Raw genomic sequence first — 25,867 nt, 5'->3', positions numbered from 1 at the left:
TTGTGCCGGAGCCCACATCTGTCTATTCAGGATATGGACCACTACAAGTGTTCTTGAAATAAAAAATAAATGTGGGCATTGCATTTATTAGTAGATAAATCCAACACATACGGCACGAGCCACCCGTGAATTAGTGGAAGTCATGCATTTTAGCAATGGTTACAAGAATAAATTGAGGATGTATTTCCTTTTTCTTATGACTATGTCCTGCCACATACAGCTGTTACATTCCTATTTTTGTATCATGATATTCTAACCAAACAATCTTTTAACAAATTTTTCCTCTATTTCATGAGAAAGTGTATTAAAAATGTGAATGAAATATTATATACCCATAGTGTTTGAAATAATACCCATTATTTTCTCCTTTAAAATTTTTTTAGTCAACATGCTCACTACACCGCTAGATAAATACCTTTAGGGGTCTAGTTTTTAAGATGGGGTAATTTCTGGGTGGTTTCTTTTGTTCAGGCAGCTCAATGCCTCTAAATTCATAATATGGGGCCTAGAATTGATTCAATTGTATCCTGAAAGCCGTTGGGTGCTCTCTTCCTTTTTGGCCCTGCCGTGTGTCCAGGCAGCACATTAGGGCCACCATGGGGGTAGTTTTGAACACAGGAGAAACAGGGTGATAGATTTTGGGGTGTGTTAATCGGTGTTTACATTTATATATTTGTGAAAAAAGTGTATTTTTGAAAAAAATATTTTTTACCTGCTTTGCATTTAATTCAGCAAAAAAATCTGTGGGGTCAAAATACTCAATACACCCCTAGATAAGGGATCTAGTTTTCTAAATGGGGTAATTTATGGGGAGTTTCTATCATTCTGGCAGCTTAATGCCTCTCCAAATGTGCAGTGGGGCCTAAAACATTTTCAAGCAAAATATGTGTCCTGAAAGCCACCGGGTGCTCTCTTTCATTTGGGCTCTGCCGTGTGTTCAGGCAGGGCATTAGGGCCACAATGTGGGTATTTTTGAACACAGGAGAAAGAGGGTGATAGATTTTGGGGTGTGTTTCTTCATTCTCATGTTCGCTTTACAAAGAAATCGGTCTTTAAAATTATACATTTTACACCTGCTTTGCATGAATTCTTATAAAATGGTGTCAAAATACTTACAACACCCCTTAATAAATACCTGAAGGGGTGTCGTTTTTAAAATGGGGTAATTTATGGGGGTTTCCATAATTCTGACACCTATGAGACTGTTATGTTAGTCATCCATTTTTTTGACAGAGATAAAAGTGCAAAGTACAGGACTTTTGTTCCGTTAAAAAAATCCTTATTCTGATCTAAAAACTGATCGGACTGATTATACAATGCAAGTGCTGTTTGCTACGTAGCACCTGAATAAGTTCTGGTGGATGTCAAGCAATAGCCCCCCACTTGGTACCCCCTCTTTGAGCCAGAGCAATGGTCTTTGTAGCCAGATCCCTTGATATTAGTGGAATTTTCTGATTGCTGGGGGTCCCATCACTGGGACCCCCACTGATCGTAAAAATGGGGATCCCGAACCCTAGATCCTCCTCACAGCACCCTTCTCAGTATGGAGGAGCTTGAATGGAGTGGCAGTCGACCATATGCAGGAGCTGGATCCAAAAACGTTACCTGCAGCGTTTTTGTGTCTGGCTCCCTGGGAGGTCCAGCGCCTTATCCTATTTAATGTATTTTTTTGCAAGTTTAACGCCAGGTGCTACCACATCCAACTTCCAGCAGCATCTGGCGTGGGAATCCCCGGCCAGAGAATTGTCGAAGCTCTGGCCGGGGAGCAGGAGCGGAATTTAGTGCCACCCATGCCCTCCTAAAGATATTGTGCCACCCACACTTCCCTGTAGATAGCGCCACTTACGCCCCCTATAGACAGCGAGATAGCGCCAATCCCTGTATATAGCGCTAACCCCCTGTAGATAGCGCCACTGTAGTTCTCCCTAGGAGCGGAATCCCCAGCCAGAGCGTTGCCGACGCTCTGGCCAGGTATTCTACTCCTAGAGGAAACACCTGACGTCACTGTCTATATATGGAGATTGACGTATGGGGCTCCTCCAGGAGGGCCGATTGGTAAAACTATCTACAGGGGGGGCGTGGGTGGCCCTATCTACAGGGGGCGGGTGGTGCTCTCTATAGGGGCATGGGTGGTGCTATCGGGGTGTGGGTGTCGCTATCTACAGGGGCATCAGTGTTTTTGTGGTATATGTCCCCTTGTTTTTATCTGTTTTGTTTGTGTATCCGTTTGTACTTCCATTTAGGGAGTTAGGTACTCGCAAGACTGGGGATCCTTGTCGTGGATTGCGAGCTTGCGTCCTTTTGGCCAAAATGATTACTAATACCCCAGGTATTTTTCATTATTACTTATATTTCCTTCTTCTGGACACAGCCGGGTCTTTGATGCTGGGAGAGTATGGTGTGCTGTCGTTTGGATTGTAAGCAGGGTAGCCCGCTCTATGAATTATCAAGGCGTCACAAATAGGCTTCTACCGGGATATACACACTGCGCCTCATGACCTACACACTATCCCTCCATGTTTCACACACTGGCACCCCATTATTCATTTATTTTTATTTACACACTTTACTCATTAAAAGACCCTATATTTCACTTATATTATTATCACTCGCACATACACCATTCATTTATTATTTTTTACTACACATCCCATGTACCACACGCCACTCCCCTCAAGACTAGTGGGAGTGGCTATTATTATTTAATGCACCTGTTCACTCTCCATCAGCGTTTCTGACCTGTCCGTGTCCATTTGTAAGTATGCCCTTTTTTTTTTTTTTTGTGGTATATGTCTCCTTGTTTTTATCTGTTTTGTTTGTGTATCAGGAACATTTAGTTCCATTTAGGGAGTTAGGGACTCGCAAGATTGGGGATCCTTGTCGTGGATTGCGAGCTTGCGTCCTTTTGGCCAAAATGATTACTAATACCCCAGGTATTTTTCATTATTACTTATATTCGCTTCTTTTGGACACAGCCGGGTCTTTGATGCTGGGAGAGCATGGTGTGCTGTTGTTTGGCTTAGCAAGCAGGGTAGCCCGATCTATGAATTATCAAGGCGTCACAAATAGGCTTCTACCTGGTTATACACGCTGCGCCTCATGACTTACACACTATCCCTCCATGTTTCACACACTGGCACCCCATTATTCATTTATTTGTATTTACACACTTTACTCATTACTGCCCCCTATATTTCACCCCTATTATTATCACTTGCACATACACTATTCATTTATTATTTTTTACTACACATCCCATGCACCACACGCCACTCCCCTCAAGACTAGTGGGAGTGGCTATTATTATTTAAACCACCTGCTCACTCTCCTTCATCAGCATTTCTGACCTGGCTGTGTCCATTTGTAAGTATGGCCTTTTTTCGGTGTTTCTACAGGGGGCACTGTAGCATTATCTACGGGCAGTGAAAAACAGATGCAAAACGGGTCACAATCGGCCGTCAAAAACAGAAACACGGAACGGATACAAAACAAATGCAAGACGGCCATCAAAAACAAACCGAGGATGTTTTTAACTGCCGACACCCGGACCCTGTCGTTTGAATGGAAGCAACAGCATTTCCAATGTGGTGTGGGGTGTGTAGGAGATGCTGGGTGGGATTGGATAGCTGTAAAGGCGCCAAAATCTAGCTACTCCCTGAAGTTAGGGCTAGTGTTTGGTGTCTTTGCAGGTTCACAAGGCTGCTTCGAAGATCTGATCTAAGGTGAGTGGACAGCAGCTGCCTTCTGGGCTTTCCCTCTCAGTGCCAGCCTCGGCCCTGCACTGATTAGGACACACGTGACATTACAATGTGTGTGTCAGACTTCAGTGTAGCGCCGAGGTCGGAGAAGAGGACAGCCCTGACATGCCAGGATCACGTCAGAAGTTTTGTCAAATGACAAGTACACATGTATCTAAATCTATCATGTATCCAATCTATCACAAACTATTCACCACTCTGATAAAATCAGATGTTAAAAACTGATAACAACTAATGACAACCGATGACAACTGATGGTTTTGTAGTAAAAATTGTGAAAAAGTCTGATGGCAAATTATATATTTTTGCATCAGTCTTCGCATCAGTTGTAATCACTTGAGACAAAAAAAAACTGATGCTGATGCAACTGATTCATGTAAACGCACCCTAAAGGCCCTTTTACACGGGCCAATTATCGGGCAAACGAGCATTCACAAAACCCTCGTTCCCGATAATTGCCCAGTGTAAACAGGGCAGCGATCAGCAGATGAACGAGCAAACGCTCATTCATCTGATGATCGACAATATTTTGAGCATTTAAAACGATACGTTGTTGGCAGCACATCTCCCTGTGTAAAGACAGGGAGACGTGCTACCGACACGATAGAAACGTATAGGGACGAGTGATTGGAGTAACGAGCCCAAGCAATTTTTTCAGTTTTTCCATCGTGACATTCAAAGAGCGATAACTTTTTTCGATTTCCATTCGCATAGCAATAAGGGCTTTTACTTTATTTTATGGGATGAGTTTTATTTTTAAATGACACCATTTTGGGGTACTTATCATTTATTGATTTCATTTTATTAACTTTTTTGAGGGGGGTGAAAAAAAACCAGCAATTCCGACATTGTTTTTTTTGGGCGTTTAAAATTTAGGCAGTTCACCTTGCGGTGTAAATAATGTGTAACCTGTATTCCATGGCTCGGTGTGATTATGGTGGTACAAAATATGTATTGTTTTTATTGTTTTACTACTTTTGCACAATGAAAACCCTTTCGCGTAAACACTGCAGATTTTCCACAACGGATTATTTGCGGAAAATCTGCAGCGTATTACAGTAGCAGCGGTGTGGGTACGATTTCAACAAATCTCGTCCCTACATTGTGGAAAAATTCTGCCGAAAAAAACGCACATAAATTGACCTGCGGTGCGGTTTCTTCAAGTGCAACATGTCAATTAATGCTGCGGAATCGCAGCTCTACTGTTGCAGGTTCTCCTCATTGAATTCAATGGGTTGATTAAACCTGCAACAAAGTAGTGTGTGTTGCAATATTTGATTCCGCCGCAAAAATCGAAAGTAAGAAAAAATAAATAAAAGTTATACTTACCCAGAGTTAGTTCCCTGCTTCTTCTCCAGTCCGGCCTCCTGGAATGATGTTGCAGGTCATGTGACCGCTGCAGTCAATCACAGTCTGCAGCGGTCACATGGCCTGCAATGACATCCCAGGAGGCCGGACTGCACAAAGAGGGAGGGGGTAAGTATGAACCTTTTTTTTTTTTTCTGGCGATGCTTTACACATACCATAATGTAGTGCGATTTTTCAGACGCCGTTCAGGGCGGATACATTGCGCAGCTTCACGCAGCGTATCCAACATGAACACGCTGTGTGTGTTCATACCCTGAACTAAAACATTATGTTTTCGCATTGCCACATTCCAAGAGCCATAACTTTTACATTTTTCTGTCGCTGTAGCCACACATATGTGTGCTTGTTTTTTGCGAGATATAGTTTTCATTGGTACTATTTTGGGGTACATGGGATTTATTTATTAACTGTTAATAATTTTCTCGTGGGGGATGGCAAAAAAAGTAATTCAACCATTTTTTTCCGCATTTAATATGCGGTTTAAATAACGTCTTGACTTTATGGTTTTGCTGCGATACCATTTTTTTTTTTTTATACTTACAAAAGAAAAACTACTTTTTATGGAAAAAATTTATTTATTTTTATTTTTACTGGGCACCTTTTTTTTTTTTTAAATAAACTTTATTTGACTTAACTTTTAATTATAGGCTTGTGGCCATCCCACACAGCAAGGTCCTTCAGATCTCGACTTAGAACGAAATTTCAATACGATGTCAATCAGAAGCACTGGAAGACATTGCAGTCTTGGGGAATTGGAAACCCCTTTTACCATATTATGTACAGTATAGCAGTAATAGGAGCCGCTGCATGTCTGCTATTTGCTTTGTGTTGCTGCCATTTTGCACTAGTGTCAGTAATGATCGTCGGTACACAGCTTATATAGATTTTTTTTCACTTACAATTGAGTTCTTCATCAAGGCTTTAACGGTAAATCCTTCGGAGGACACAGAGGTTTTGCCCCTGTTTCTAGCGCTCTCTGTCTGAGCCGCCTTGTTGGTGCTCCTCTCGATCACCATGTTTAAGATTCTCAGCCGGCGGGAGGTCACTAAACGTAGACCGTGAGGTTGAACTGCGTGTCCGAGCACCTTGGAGCAGGAGATGGCTCGGTCCTCTTGTTTATGTCCGTTACCAAGACAACAACACACGCTGACCCTTGTTGCTAGGCGACGCGTCAACTGTGCTTGTGACGTAACACGCGACCCGGGAAACCGCGCAACACTGCGGCTCAATCCACACTATCCCAACATGCTTTGCTTGGCTGCGCATGCGCTCTGTATTATGAGAGCCTGAATGTGAATAGCAGCGTTCTGTAGTGTGCGTGGTCCTAGTTTACGTGAATGCAATATAAACTGAATACTGACTGCATTATAAACTATGTTCACTAATTATTATATTACTGAATACCGACTGCATTATAAACTATGTTCGCTAATTATTATATTACTGAATACTGACTGCATTATAGACTATGTTCACTGATTATTATATTACTGAATACTGACTGCATTATAAACTATGTTCACTGATTATTATATTACTGAATACTGACTGCATTATAAACTATGTTCACTGGTTATTATATTACTGAATACTGGCTGCATTATAAACTATGTTCACTGATTATTATATTACTGAATACTGGCTGCATTATAAACTATGTTCACTGATTATTATATTACTGAATACTGGCTGCATTATAAACTATGTTCACTGATTATTATATTACTGAATACTGGCTGCATTATAAACTATGTTCACTGATTATTATATTACTGAATACTGGCTGCATTATAAACTATGTTCACTGATTATTATATTACTGAATACTGACTGCATTATAGACTATGTTCACTAGTTAGTTTATAATGCAGTCAGTATTCAGTAATATAATAACTAGTGAACATAGTTTATAATGCAGCCAGTATTCAGTAATATAATAACCAGTGAACATAGTTTATAATGCAGCCAGTATTCAGTAATATAATAACTAGTGAACATAGTTTATAATGCAGTCAGTATTCAGTAATATAATAATTAGTGAACATAGTTTATAATGCAGTCAGTATTCAGTAATATAATATGTTCACTAATTATTATATTACTGAATACTGACTGCATTATAAACTATGTTCACTAGTTATTATATTACTGAATACTGGCTGCATTATAAACTATGTTCACTGGTTATTATATTACTGAATACTGACTGCATTATAAACTATGTTCACTAGTTATTATATTACTGAATACTGGCTGCATTATAAACTATGTTCACTGAATATTATATTACTGAATACCGGCTGCATTATAAACTATGTTCACTGATTATTATATTACTGAATACTGGCTGCATTATAAACTATGTTCACTGATTATTATATTACTGAATACTGGCTGCATTATAGACTATGTTCACTGATTATTATATTACTGAATACTGACTGCATTATAGACTATGTTCACTGGTTATTATATTACTGAATACTGACTGCATTATAAACTATGTTCACTAGTTATTATATTACTGAATACTGGCTGCATTATAAACTATGTTCACTGATTATTATATTACTGAATACTGACTGCATTATAGACTATGTTCACTGATTATTATATTACTGAATACTGGCTGCATTATAAACTATGTTCACTGATTATTATATTACTGAATACTGGCTGCATTATAAACTATGTTCACTGATTATTATATTACTGAATACTGACTGCATTATAAACTATGTTCACTGATTATTATATTACTGAATACTGACTGCATTATAGACTATGTTCACTGGTTATTATATTACTGAATACTGACTGCATTATAAACTATGTTCACTGATTATTATATTACTGAATACTGGCTGCATTATAAACTATGTTCACTGATTATTATATTACTGAATACTGACTGCATTATAGACTATGTTCACTGGTTATTATATTACTGAATACTGACTGCATTATAAACTATGTTCACTAGTTATTATATTACTGAATACTGACTGCATTATAAACTATGTTCACTAGTTATTATATTACTGAATACCGGCTGCATTATAAACTATGTTCACTGATTATTATATTACTGAATACTGGCTGCATTATAAACTATGTTCACTGATTATTATATTACTGAATACTGGCTGCATTATAGACTATGTTCACTGATTATTATATTACTGAATACTGGCTGCATTATAAACTATGTTCACTGATTATTATATTACTGAATACTGGCTGCATTATAAACTATGTTCACTAGTTATTATATTACTGAATACTGACTGCATTATAGACTATGTTCACTGATTATTATATTACTGAATACTGGCTGCATTATAAACTATGTTCACTAATTATTATATTACTGAATACTGGCTGCATTATAAACTATGTTCACTAATTATTATATTACTGAATACTGGCTGCATTATAAACTATGTTCACTGATTATTATATTACTGAATACTGGCTGCATTATAAACTATGTTCACTGGTTATTATATTACTGAATACTGGCTGCATTATAAACTATGTTCACTGATTATTATATTACTGAATACTGACTGTATTATAAACTATGTTCACTGATTATTATATTACTGAATACTGACTGTATTATAAACTATGTTCACTAGTTATTATATTACTGAATACTGGCTGCATTATAAACTATGTTCACTGATTATTATATTACTGAATACTGGCTGCATTATAAACTATGTTCACTGATTATTATATTACTGAATACTGACTGCATTATAGACTATGTTCACTGATTATTATATTACTGAATACTGGCTGCATTATAAACTATGTTCACTGATTATTATATTACTGAATACTGACTGTATTATAAACTATGTTCACTGATTATTATATTACTGAATACTGACTGTATTATAAACTATGTTCACTAGTTATTATATTACTGAATACTGGCTGCATTATAAACTATGTTCACTGATTATTATATTACTGAATACTGGCTGCATTATAAACTATGTTCACTGATTATTATATTACTGAATACTGACTGCATTATAGACTATGTTCACTGATTATTATATTACTGAATACTGGCTGCATTATAAACTATGTTCACTGATTATTATATTACTGAATACTGGCTGCATTATAAACTATGTTCACTGATTATTATATTACTGAATACTGACTGCATTATAGACTATGTTCACTGGTTATTATATTACTGAATACTGACTGCATTATAAACTATGTTCACTGATTATTATATTACTGAATACTGGCTGCATTATAGACTATGTTCACTGATTATTATATTACTGAATACTGACTGCATTATAGACTATGTTCACTGGTTATTATATTACTGAATACTGACTGCATTATAAACTATGTTCACTAGTTATTATATTACTGAATACCGGCTGCATTATAAACTATGTTCACTGATTATTATATTACTGAATACCGGCTGCATTATAAACTATGTTCACTGATTATTATATTACTGAATACTGGCTGCATTATAGACTATGTTCACTGATTATTATATTACTGAATACTGGCTGCATTATAAACTATGTTCACTGATTATTATATTACTGAATACTGGCTGCATTATAAACTATGTTCACTAGTTATTATATTACTGAATACTGACTGCATTATAGACTATGTTCACTGATTATTATATTACTGAATACTGGCTGCATTATAAACTATGTTCACTAATTATTATATTACTGAATACTGGCTGCATTATAAACTATGTTCACTAATTATTATATTACTGAATACTGGCTGCATTATAAACTATGTTCACTGATTATTATATTACTGAATACTGGCTGCATTATAAACTATGTTCACTGGTTATTATATTACTGAATACTGGCTGCATTATAAACTATGTTCACTGATTATTATATTACTGAATACTGACTGTATTATAAACTATGTTCACTGATTATTATATTACTGAATACTGACTGTATTATAAACTATGTTCACTAGTTATTATATTACTGAATACTGGCTGCATTATAAACTATGTTCACTGATTATTATATTACTGAATACTGGCTGCATTATAATCTATGTTCACTGATTATTATATTACTGAATACTGGCTGCATTATAAACTATGTTCACTGATTATTATATTACTGAATACTGGCTGCATTATAAACTATGTTCACTAGTTATTATATTACTGAATGCTGGCTGCATTATAAACTATGTTCACTGATTATTATATTACTGAATACTGACTGCATTATAAACTATGTTCACTAGTTATTATATTACTGAATGCTGACTGCATTATAAACTATGTTCACTAATTATTATATTACTAAATACCGGCTGCATTATAAACTATGTTCACTAATTATTATATTACTGAATACTGACTGTATTATAGACTATGTTCACTGATTATTATATTACTGAATACTGGCTGCATTATAAACTATGTTCACTGATTATTATATTACTGAATACTGACTGCATTATAGACTATGTTCACTGATTATTATATTACTGAATACTGACTGCATTATAAACTATGTTCACTGATTATTATATTACTGAATACTGGCTGCATTATAAACTATGTTCACTGATTATTATATTACTGAATACTGGCTGCATTATAAACTATGTTCACTGATTATTATATTACTGAATACTGGCTGCATTATAAACTATGTTCACTAGTTATTATATTACTGAATACAGACTGTATTTTAAACTATGTTCACTGATTATTATATTACTGAATACTGACTGCATTATAGACTATGTTCACTGATTATTATATTACTGAATACTGGCTGCATTATAAACTATGTTCACTGATTATTATATTACTGAATACTGGCTGCATTATAAACTATGTTCACTAATTATTATATTACTGAATACTGACTGTATTATAGACTATGTTCACTGATTATTATATTACTGAATACTGGCTGCATTATAAACTATGTTCACTGATTATTATATTACTGAATACTGACTGCATTATAGACTATGTTCACTGATTATTATATTACTGAATACTGACTGCATTATAAACTATGTTCACTGATTATTATATTACTGAATACTGACTGCATTATAGACTATGTTCACTGATTATTATATTACTGAATACTGGCTGCATTATAAACTATGTTCACTGATTATTATATTACTGAATACTGGCTGCATTATAAACTATGTTCACTGATTATTATATTACTGAATACTGGCTGCATTATAAACTATGTTCACTAATTATTATATTACTGAATACTGACTGTATTATAGACTATGTTCACTGATTATATTACTGAATACTGGCTGCATTATAAACTATGTTTACTGATTATTATATTACTGAATACTGACTGCATTATAAACTATGTTCACTAGTTATTATATTACTGAATACTGGCTGCATTATAAACTATGTTCACTGAATATTATATTACTGAATACCGGCTGCATTATAAACTATGTTCACTGATTATTATATTACTGAATACTGGCTGCATTATAAACTATGTTCACTGATTATTATATTACTGAATACTGGCTGCATTATAAACTATGTTCACTGATTATTATATTACTGAATACTGACTGCATTATAGACTATGTTCACTGATTATTATATTACTGAATACTGACTGCATTATAAACTATGTTCACTAGTTATTATATTACTGAATACTGGCTGCATTATAAACTATGCTCACTAGTTATTATATTACTGAATACCGGCTGCATTATAAACTATGTTCACTAGTTATTATATTACTGAATACTGACTGCATTATAGACTATGTTCACTGATTATTATATTACTGAATACTGGCTGCATTATAAACTATGTTCACTAGTTATTATATTACTGAATACTGACTGCATTATAGACTATGTTCACTGATTATTATATTACTGAATACTGGCTGCATTATAAACTATGTTCACTAATTATTATATTACTGAATACTGGCTGCATTATAAACTATGTTCACTAATTATTATATTACTGAATACGGGCTGCATTATAAACTATGTTCACTGATTATTATATTACTGAATACTGGCTGCATTATAAACTATGTTCACTGGTTATTATATTACTGAATACTGGCTGCATTATAAACTATGTTCACTAGTTATTATATTACTGAATACTGGCTGCATTATAAACTATGTTCACTGATTATTATATTACTGAATACTGGCTGCATTATAAACTATGTTCACTGATTATTATATTACTGAATACTGTCTGCATTATAAACTATGTTCACTAGTTATTATATTACTGAATGCTGACTGCATTATAAACTATGTTCACTAGTTATTATATTACTGAATACTGACTGCATTATAAACTATGTTCACTGATTATTATATTACTGAATACTGGCTGCATTATAATCTATGTTCACTGATTATTATATTACTGAATACTGGCTGCATTATAAACTATGTTCACTGATTATTATATTACTGAATACTGGCTGCATTATAAACTATGTTCACTAGTTATTATATTACTGAATGCTGGCTGCATTATAAACTATGTTCACTGATTATTATATTACTGAATACTGACTGCATTATAGACTATGTTCACTGATTATTATATTACTGAATACTGGCTGCATTATAAACTATGTTCACTGATTATTATATTACTGAATACTGGCTGCATTATAAACTATGTTCACTGATTATTATATTACTGAATACTGACTGCATTATAGACTATGTTCACTGGTTATTATATTACTGAATACTGACTGCATTATAAACTATGTTCACTAGTTATTATATTACTGAATACTGGCTGCATTATAAACTATGTTCACTGATTATTATATTACTGAATACTGACTGCATTATAGACTATGTTCACTGGTTATTATATTACTGAATACTGACTGCATTATAAACTATGTTCACTGATTATTATATTACTGAATACTGGCTGCATTATAAACTATGTTCACTGATTATTATATTACTGAATAATGGCTGCATTATAAACTATGTTCACTAATTATTATATTACTGAATACTGGCTGCATTATAAACTATGTTCACTAATTATTATATTACTGAATACTGGCTGCATTATAAACTATGTTCACTGATTATTATATTACTGAATACTGACTGTATTATAAACTATGTTCACTGATTATTATATTACTGAATACTGACTGTATTATAAACTATGTTCACTAGTTATTATATTACTGAATACTGGCTGCATTATAAACTATGTTCACTGATTATTATATTACTGAATACTAGCTGTATTATAAACTATATTCACTGATTATTATATTACTGAATACTGACTGTATATTATAAACTATGTTCACTGATTATTATATTACTGAATACTGGCTGCATTATAAACTATGTTCACTAATTATTATATTACTGAATACTGGCTGCATTATAAACTATGTTCACTAATTATTATATTACTGAATACTGGCTGCATTATAAACTATGTTCACTGATTATTATATTACTGAATACTGGCTGCATTATAAACTATGTTCACTGGTTATTATATTACTGAATACTGGCTGCATTATAAACTATGTTCACTGATTATTATATTACTGAATACTGACTGTATTATAAACTATGTTCACTGATTATTATATTACTGAATACTGACTGTATTATAAACTATGTTCACTAGTTATTATATTACTGAATACTGGCTGCATTATAAACTATGTTCACTGATTATTATATTACTGAATACTGGCTGCATTATAAACTATGTTCACTAATTATTATATTACTGAATACTAGCTGTATTATAAACTATATTCACTGATTATTATATTACTGAATACTGACTGTATTATAAACTATGTTCACTGATTATTATATTACTGAATACTGACTGCATTATAAACTATGTTCACTGATTATTATATTACTGAATACTGGCTGCATTATAATCTATGTTCACTGATTATTATATTACTGAATACTGGCTGCATTATAAACTATGTTCACTGATTATTATATTACTGAATACTGGCTGCATTATAAACTATGTTCACTAGTTATTATATTACTGAATGCTGGCTGCATTATAAACTATGTTCACTGATTATTATATTACTGAATACTGACTGCATTATAAACTATGTTCACTAGTTATTATATTACTGAATGCTGACTGCATTATAAACTATGTTCACTAATTATTATATTACTGAATACCGGCTGCATTATAAACTATGTTCACTAATTATTATATTACTGAATACTGGCTGCATTATAAACTATGTTCACTAGTTATTATATTACTGAATACAGTCTGTATTTTAAACTATGTTCACTGATTATTATATTACTGAATACTGACTGCATTATAGACTATGTTCACTGATTATTATATTACTGAATACTGGCTGCATTATAAACTATGTTCACTGATTATTATATTACTGAATACTGGCTGCATTATAAACTATGTTCACTAATTATTATATTACTGAATACTGACTGTATTATAGACTATGTTCACTGATTATTATATTACTGAATACTGGCTGCATTATAAACTATGTTCACTGATTATTATATTACTGAATACTGACTGCATTATAGACTATGTTCACTGATTATTATATTACTGAATACTGGCTGCATTATAAACTATGTTCACTGATTATTATATTACTGAATACTGGCTGCATTATAAACTATGTTCACTGATTATTATATTACTGAATACTGACTGTATTATAGACTATGTTCACTGATTATTATATTAGGGCGGGTTCACACATGGCGGAATTTCACTTAAATTCCGCTGCGGACACTCCGCAGCGTTATTCCGCAGCGGAGCCGTTTCTCCATTGACTTTCACTTTAATTTAGCAGTGTTCGTTTACACGATGCGTACAATTCCGCTGCGGAGCATAGGCTGCGGAGCGGAATTTGGTGTCCGCAGCATGCTCTGTCTGTTGCGGAGCAGTGGCGGACTCATGGCGGAATTTCTCCATTGACTTCAATGGAGATTCAAAGTTCCGCAATGAAGTCCGCAGCTGTCATGCACATGTTATGTGTGCTGCGGATGCGTCTTGCTTTTTTAACTTGACATTTCTTCATTCTGGCTGGACCTATGTATTTCTAGGTCTACAGCCAGACTGAGGAAGTCAATGGGGCTCCCGTAATGACGGGAGCGTTGCTAGGAGACGTCTGTAAATAGTCACTGTCCAGGGTGCTGAAAGAGTTAAGCGATCGGCAGTAACTGTTTCTGCACCCGGGACAGTGACTACCGATCCCAATATACATGTATCTGTAAAAAAAAATGAAGTTCGTACTTACCGAGAACTCCCTGTTTCTGTCTCCAGTCCGGCCTCCCAGGATGACGTTTCAGTGTAAGTGACGGCTGCAGCCAATCACAGGCCAAGCACAGGCTGCAGCGGTCACATGGACTGCCGCGTCATCCAGGGAGGTCGGGCTGGATGCCGAAGGAGGGACGCGTCATAAAGACAACGGGCGGTAAGTATGAATTTCTTTTACTATCACTAGGGAAAGTGCTGTCCCTTCTCTCTATCCTGCACTGATAGGGAGAAGGGAAGCACTTTTCCCGCAGTCCGCAGCAGCTAGTCCGCATCAATTTTCTGCACATTTTGTGCAGATCCGCAGCCGTAATCCGCAACCCGGATTAGGTGCGGCATTGATGCGGACAGTTGCGGAGGAATTCCGCCATGTGTGGTCATGCCCTTACTGAATACTGGCTGCATTATAAACTATGTTCACTGATTATTATATTACTGAATACTGACTGCATTATAGACTATGTTCACTGATTATTATATTACTGAATACTGACTGCATTATAAACTATGTTCACTGATTATTATATTACTGAATACTGGCTGCATTATAAACTATGTTCACTGATTATTATATTACTGAATACTGGCTGCATTATAAACTATGTTCACTAATTATTATATTACTGAATACTGACTGTATTATAGACTATGTTCACTGATTATATTACTGAATACTGGCTGCATTATAAACTATGTTTACTGATTATTATATTACTGAATACTGACTGCATTATAAACTATGTTCACTAGTTATTATATTACTGAATACTGGCTGCATTATAAACTATGTTCACTGAATATTATATTACTGAATACCGGCTGCATTATAAACTATGTTCACTGATTATTATATTACTGAATACTGGCTGCATTATAAACTATGTTCACTGATTATTATATTACTGAATACTGGCTGCATTATAAACTATGTTCACTGATTATTATATTACTGAATACTGACTGCATTATAGACTATGTTCACTGATTATTATATTACTGAATACTGACTGCATTATAAACTATGTTCACTAGTTATTATATTACTGAATACTGGCTGCATTATAAACTATGTTCACTAGTTATTATATTACTGAATACCGGCTGCATTATAAACTATGTTCACTAGTTATTATATTACTGAATACTGACTGCATTATAGACTATGTTCACTGATTATTATATTACTGAATACTGGCTGCATTATAAACTATGTTCACTAGTTATTATATTACTGAATACTGACTGCATTATAGACTATGTTCACTGATTCTTATATTACTGAATACTGGCTGCATTATAAACTATGTTCACTAATTATTATATTACTGAATACTGGCTGCATTATAAACTATGTTCACTAATTATTATATTACTGAATACTGGCTGCATTATAAACTATGTTCACTGGTTATTATATTACTGAATACTGGCTGCATTATAAACTATGTTCACTGGTTATTATATTACTGAATACTGGCTGCGTTATAAACTATGTTCACTAGTTATTATATTACTGAATACTGGCTGCATTATAAACTATGTTCACTGATTATTATATTACTGAATACTGGCTGCATTATAAACTATGTTCACTAATTATTATATTACTGAATACTAGCTGTATTATAAACTATATTCACTGATTATTATATTACTGAATACTGACTGTATTATAAACTATGTTCACTGATTATTATATTACTGAATACTGGCTGCATTATAAACTATGTTCACTAGTTATTATATTACTGAATGCTGGCTGCATTATAAACTATGTTCACTGATTATTATATTACTGAATACTGACTGCATTATAAACTATGTTCACTAGTTATTATATTACTGAATGCTGACTGCATTATAAACTATGTTCACTAGTTATTATATTACTGAATACTGGCTGCATTATAAACTATGTTCACTAATTATTATATTACTGAATACTGACTGTATTATAGACTATGTTCACTGATTATTATATTACTGAATACTGGCTGCATTATAAACTATGTTCACTGATTATTATATTACTGAATACTGACTGCATTATAAACTATGTTCACTGATTATTATATTACTGAATACTGGCTGCATTATAAACTATGTTCACTGATTATTATATTACTGAATACTGGCTGCATTATAAACTATGTTCACTGATTATTATATTACTGAATACTGACTGCATTATAAACTATGTTCACTAGTTATTATATTACTGAATACTGGCTGCATTATAAACTATGTTCACTAGTTATTATATTACTGAATACCGGCTGCATTATAAACTATGTTCACTGATTATTATATTACTGAATACTGGCTGCATTATAAACTATGTTCACTGATTATTATATTACTGAATACTGGCTGCATTATAGACTATGTTCACTGATTATTATATTACTGAATACTGGCTGCATTATAAACTATGTTCACTGATTATTATATTACTGAATACTGGCTGCATTATAAACTATGTTCACTAGTTATTATATTACTGAATACTGACTGCATTATAGACTATGTTCACTGATTATTATATTACTGAATACTGGCTGCATTATAAACTATGTTCACTGATTATTATATTACTGAATACTGACTGCATTATAAACTATGTTCACTGATTATTATATTACTGAATACTGGCTGCATTATAAACTATGTTCACTGATTATTATATTACTGAATACTGGCTGCATTATAAACTATGTTCACTGATTATTATATTACTGAATACTGACTGCATTATAAACTATGTTCACTAGTTATTATATTACTGAATACTGGCTGCATTATAAACTATGTTCACTAGTTATTATATTACTGAATACCGGCTGCATTATAAACTATGTTCACTGATTATTATATTACTGAATACTGGCTGCATTATAAACTATGTTCACTGATTATTATATTACTGAATACTGGCTGCATTATAGACTATGTTCACTGATTATTATATTACTGAATACTGGCTGCATTATAAACTATGTTCACTGATTATTATATTACTGAATACTGGCTGCATTATAAACTATGTTCACTAGTTATTATATTACTGAATACTGACTGCATTATAGACTATGTTCACTGATTATTATATTACTGAATACTGGCTGCATTATAAACTATGTTCACTAATTATTATATTACTGAATACTGGCTGCATTATAAACTATGTTCACTAATTATTATATTACTGAATACTGGCTGCATTATAAACTATGTTCACTGATTATTATATTACTGAATACTGGCTGCATTATAAACTATGTTCACTGGTTATTATATTACTGAATACTGGCTGCATTATAAACTATGTTCACTAGTTATTATATTACTGAATACTGGCTGCATTATAAACTATGTTCACTGATTATTATATTACTGAATACTGGCTGCATTATAAACTATGTTCACTAATTATTATATTACTGAATACTAGCTGTATTATAAACTATATTCACTGATTATTATATTACTGAATACTGACTGTATTATAAACTATGTTCACTGATTATTATATTACTGAATGCTGGCTGCATTATAAACTATGTTCACTGATTAATATATTACTGAATACTGGCTGCATAATAAACTATGTTCACTGATTATTATATTACTGAATGCTGGCTGCATTATAAACTATGTTCACTGATTATTATATTACTGAATACTGGCTGCATTATAAACTATGTTCACTGATTATTATATTACTGAATACTGGCTGCATTATAAACTATGTTCACTAGTTATTATATTACTGAATGCTGACTGCATTATAAACTATGTTCACTAGTTATTATATTACTGAATACTGACTGCATTATAAACTATGTTCACTGATTATTATATTACTGAATACTGGCTGCATTATAATCTATGTTCACTGATTATTATATTACTGAATACTGGCTGCATTATAAACTATGTTCACTGATTATTATATTACTGAATACTGGCTGCATTATAAACTATGTTCACTAGTTATTATATTACTGAATGCTGGCTGCATTATAAACTATGTTCACTGATTATTATATTACTGAATACTGACTGCATTATAAACTATGTTCACTAGTTATTATATTACTGAATGCTGACTGCATTATAAACTATGTTCACTAATTATTATATTACTGAATACCGGCTGCATTATAAACTATGTTCACTAATTATTATATTACTGAATACTGGCTGCATTATAAACTATGTTCACTGATTATTATATTACTGAATACTGGCTGCATTATAAACTATGTTCACTAATTATTATATTACTGAATACTGACTGTATTATAGACTATGTTCACTGATTATTATATTACTGAATACTGGCTGCATTATAAACTATGTTCACTGATTATTATATTACTGAATACTGACTGCATTATAGACTATGTTCACTGATTATTATATTACTGAATACTGACTGCATTATAAACTATGTTCACTGATTATTATATTACTGAATACTGGCTGCATTATAAACTATGTTCACTGATTATTATATTACTGAATACTGGCTGCATTATAAACTATGTTCACTGATTATTATATTACTGAATACTGGCTGCATTATAAACTGTTCACTAATTATTATATTACTGAATACTGACTGTATTATAGACTATGTTCACTGATTATATTACTGAATACTGGCTGCATTATAAACTATGTTTACTGATTATTATATTACTGAATACTGACTGCATTATAAACTATGTTCACTAGTTATTATATTACTGAATACTGGCTGCATTATAAACTATGTTCACTGATTATTATATTACTGAATACTGGCTGCATTATAAACTATGTTCACTGATTATTATATTACTGAATACTGACTGCATTATAGACTATGTTCACTGATTATTATATTACTGAATACTGGCTGCATTATAAACTATGTTCACTGATTATTATATTACTGAATACTGACTGCATTATAGACTATGTTCACTGGTTATTATATTACTGAATACTGACTGCATTATAAACTATGTTCACTAGTTATTATATTACTGAATACTGGCTGCATTATAAACTATGTTCACTAGTTATTATATTACTGAATACCGGCTGCATTATAAACTATGTTCACTGATTATTATATTACTGAATACTGGCTGCATTATAAACTATGTTCACTGATTATTATATTACTGAATACTGGCTGCATTATAAACTATGTTCACTGATTATTATATTACTGAATACTGACTGCATTATAGACTATGTTCACTGATTATTATATTACTGAATACCGGCTGCATTATAAACTATGTTCACTAATTATTATATTACTGAATACTGACTGTATTATAAACTATGTTCACTGATTATTATATTACTGAATACTGGCTGCATTATAGACTATGTTCACTGATTATTATATTACTGAATACTGGCTGCATTATAAACTATGTTCACTGATTATTATATTACTGAATACTGGCTGCATTATAAACTATGTTCACTGATTATTATATTACTGAATACTGGCTGCATTATAAACTATGTTCACTGATTATTATATTACTGAATACTGACTGCATTATAAACTATGTTCACTGATTATTATATTACTGAATACTGACTGTATTATAAACTATGTTCACTGATTATTATATTACTGAATACTGACTGCATTATAAACTATGTTCACTAGTTATTATATTACTGAATACTGTCTGCATTATAGACTATGTTCACTGATTATTATATTACTGAATACTGGCTGCATTATAAACTATGTTCACTGATTATTATATTACTGAATACTGACTGCATTATAAACTATGTTCACTAGTTATTATATTACTGAATACTGACTGCATTATAGACTATGTTCACTGATTATTATATTACTGAATACTGGCTGCATTATAAACTATGTTCACTGATTATTATATTACTGAATACTGGCTGCATTATAAACTATGTTCACTGATTATTATATTACTGAATACTGGCTGCATTATAAACTATGTTCACTGATTATTATATTACTGAATACTGGCTGCATTATAAACTATGTTCACTAATTATTATATTACTGAATACTGGCTGCATTATAAACTATGTTCACTGATTATTATATTACTGAATACTGGCTGCATTATAAACTATGTTCACTAGTTATTATATTACTGAATGCTGGCTGCATTATAAACTATGTTCACTGATTATTATATTACTGAATACTGACTGCATTATAAACTATGTTCACTAGTTATTATATTACTGAATGCTGACTGCATTATAAACTATGTTCACTGATTATTATATTACTGAATACTGGCTGCATTATAGACTATGTTCACTGATTATTATATTACTGAATACTGGCTGCATTATAAACTATGTTCACTAGTTATTATATTACTGAATGCTGACTGCATTATAAACTATTTTCACTGATTATTATATTACTGAATACTGGCTGCATTATAGACTATGTTCACTGATTATTATATTACTGAATACTGGCTGCATTATAAACTATGTTCACTGATTATTATATTACTGAATACTGGCTGCATTATAAACTATGTTCACTAGTTATTATATTACTGAATACTGACTGCATTATAGACTATGTTCACTGATTATTATATTACTGAATACTGGCTGCATTATAAACTATGTTCACTAATTATTATATTACTGAATACTGGCTGCATTATAAACTATGTTCACTAGTTATTATATTACTGAATACTGGCTGCATTATAAACTATCTTCACTGATTATTATATTACTGAATACTGGCTGCATTATAAACTATGTTCACTAATTATTATATTACTGAATACTAGCTGTATTATAAACTATATTCACTGATTATTATATTACTGAATACTGACTGTATTATAAACTATGTTCACTGATTATTATATTACTGAATGCTGGCTGCATTATAAACTATGTTTACTGATTAATATATTACTGAATACTGGCTGGATTATAAACTATGTTCACTAGTTATTATATTACTGAATACTGGCTGCATTATAAACTATGTTCACTGATTATTATATTACTGAATACTGGCTGCATTATAAACTATGTTCACTAGTTATTATATTACTGAATGCTGACTGCATTATAAACTATGTTCACTAGTTATTATATTACTGAATACTGACTGCATTATAAACTATGTTCACTGATTATTATATTACTGAATACTGGCTGCATTATAAACTATGTTCACTGATTATTATATTACTGAATACTGGCTGCATTATAAACTATGTTCACTAGTTATTATATTACTGAATGCTGGCTGCATTATAAACTATGTTCACTGATTATTATATTACTGAATACTGACTGCATTATAAACTATGTTCACTGATTATTATATTACTGAATGCTGACTGCATTATAAACTATGTTCACTAATTATTATATTACTGAATACTGACTGTATTATAGACTATGTTCACTGATTATTATATTACTGAATACTGGCTGCATTATAAACTATGTTCACTGATTATTATATTACTGAATACTGACTGCATTAGGGCGGGTTCACACATGGCGGAATTCCACTTAAATTCCGCTGCGGACACTCCGCAGCGTTAATCCGCAGCGGAGCCGTTTCTCCATTGACTTTCACTTTAATTTAGCAGTGTTCGTTTACACGATGCGTACAATTCCGCTGCGGAGCATAGGCTGCGGAGCGGAATTTGGTGTCCGCAGCATGCTCTGTCTGTTGCGGAGCAGTGGCGGACTCATGGCGGAATTTCTCCATTGACTTCAATGGAGATTCTAAGTTCCGCAATGAAGTCCGCAGCTGTCATGCACATGTCATGTGTGCTGCGGATGCGTCTTGCTTTTTTAACTTGACATTTCTTCATTCTGGCTGGACCTAGGTATTTCTAGGTCTACAGCCAGACTGAGGAAGTCAATGGGGCTCCCGTAATGACGGGAGCGTTGCTAGGAGACGTCTGTAAATAGTCACTGTCCAGGGTGCTGAAAGAGTTAAGCGATCGGCAGTAACTGTTTCTGCACCCGGGACAGTGACTACCGATCCCAATATACATGTATCTGTAAAAAAACATATAAGTTCATACTTACCGAGAACTCCCTTCGTCTGTCTCCAGTCCGGCCTCCCAGGATGACGTTTCAGTGTAAGTGACGGCTGCAGCCAATCACAGGCCAAGCACAGGCTGCAGCGGTCACATGGACTGGCGCGTCATCCAGGGAGGTCGGGCTGGATGCCGAAAGAGGGACGCGTCACCAAGACAACGGCCGGTAAGTATGAAAATCGTTTACTTTCACTAGGGAAAGTGCTGTCCCTTCTCTCTATCCTGCACTGATAGGGAGAAGGGAAGCACTTTTCCCGCAGTCTGCAGCAGCTAGTCCGCATCAATGTACTGCACATTTTGTGCAGATCCGCTGCAGAATCTGCAACGCAGATTCTGTGCGGCATCGATGCGGACAGTTGCGGAGGAATTCCGCCATGTGTGGTCATGCCCTTATAGACTATGTTCACTGATTATTATATTACTGAATACTGACTGCATTATAAACTATGTTCACTGATTATTATATTACTGAATACTGGCTGCATTATAAACTATGTTCACTGATTATTATATTACTGAATACTGGCTGCATTATAAACTATGTTCACTGATTATTATATTACTGAATACTGGCTGCATTATAAACTATGTTCACTAGTTATTATATTACTGAATACTGACTGTATTTTAAACTATGTTCACTGATTATTATATTACTGAATACTGACTGCATTATAGACTATGTTCACTGATTATTATATTACTGAATACTGGCTGCATTATAAACTATGTTCACTGATTATTATATTACTGAATACTGGCTGCATTATAAACTATGTTCACTAATTATTATATTACTGAATACTGACTGTATTATAGACTATGTTCACTGATTATTATATTACTGAATACTGGCTGCATTATAAACTATGTTCACTGATTATTATATTACTGAATACTGACTGCATTATAGACTATGTTCACTGATTATTATATTACTGAATACTGACTGCTTTATAAACTATGTTCACTGATTATTATATTACTGAATACTGGCTGCATTATAAACTATGTTCACTGATTATTATATTACTGAATACTGGCTGCATTATAAACTATGTTCACTGATTATTATATTACTGAATACTGGCTGCATTATAAACTATGTTCACTAATTATTATATTACTGAATACTGACTGTATTATAGACTATGTTCACTGATTATATTACTGAATACTGGCTGCATTATAAACTATGTTTACTGATTATTATATTACTGAATACTGACTGCATTATAAACTATGTTCACTAATTATTATATTACTGAATACCGGCTGCATTATAAACTATGTTCACTAATTATTATATTACTGAATACTGGCTGCATTATAAACTATGTTCACTAGTTATTATATTACTGAATACTGGCTGCATTATAAACTATGTTCACTGAATATTATATTACTGAATACTGACTGTATTATAAACTATGTTCACTGATTATTATATTACTGAATACTGACTGCATTATAGACTATGTTCACTGATTATTATATTACTGAATACTGACTGCATTATAAACTATGTTAACTGATTATTATATTACTGAATATTGACTGCATTATAGACTATGTTCACTGATTATTATATTACTGAATACTGACTGCATTATAAACTATGTTCACTGATTATTATATTACTGAATACTGACTGCATTATAGACTATGTTCACTGATTATTATATTAATGAATACTGACTGCATTATAAACTATGTTCACTGATTATTATATTACTGAATACTGGCTGCATTATAAACTATGTTCACTGATTATTATATTACTGAATACTGACTGTATTATAAACTATGTTCACTGATTATTATATTACTGAATACTGGCTGCATTATAAACTATGTTCACTAGTTATTATATTACTGAATACTGGCTGCATTATAAACTAGGTTCACTGAATATTATATTACTGAATACTGACTGCATTATAAACTATGTTCACTGATTATTATATTACTGAATACTGACTGCATTATAAACTATGTTCACTGATTATTATATTACTGAATACTGGCTTCATTATAAACTATGTCCACTGATTATTATATTACTGAATACTGACTGCATTATAAACAATGTTCACTAGTTATTATATTACTGAATACTGGCTGCATTATAAACTATGTTCGCTGATTATTATATTACTGAATACTGGCTGCATTATAAACTATGTTCACTGGTTATTATATTACTGAATACTGGCTGCATTATAAACTATGTTCACTAGTTATTATAT

The 25,867-nt window shown here is 32.7% G+C and overlaps 1 protein-coding gene across 2 annotated transcripts in view; it reads right to left on the bottom strand.

Moving 5' to 3' along the window:
• Positions 1-6,366, bottom strand: part of PACRG (parkin coregulated) — a 593,882-nt gene extending 587,516 nt beyond the window's left edge. For both annotated transcript variants that reach the window (XM_075862542.1, XM_075862543.1), the window contains exon 1: positions 6,026-6,366. In XM_075862542.1, coding sequence (XP_075718657.1) covers positions 6,026-6,142 — 117 coding nt within the window. In that variant the 5' untranslated portion in view covers positions 6,143-6,366. The remainder of the gene's footprint in view (positions 1-6,025) is intronic.
• Positions 6,367-25,867: the final 19,501 nt, after the last annotated feature.

The sequence above is a fragment of the Rhinoderma darwinii genome, chromosome 4, assembly GCF_050947455.1.
Source record: "Rhinoderma darwinii isolate aRhiDar2 chromosome 4, aRhiDar2.hap1, whole genome shotgun sequence".
NCBI classification, from domain to species: Eukaryota; Metazoa; Chordata; class Amphibia; order Anura; family Rhinodermatidae; genus Rhinoderma; species Rhinoderma darwinii.
This window is presented reverse-complemented; position numbering and strand designations above follow the sequence as displayed.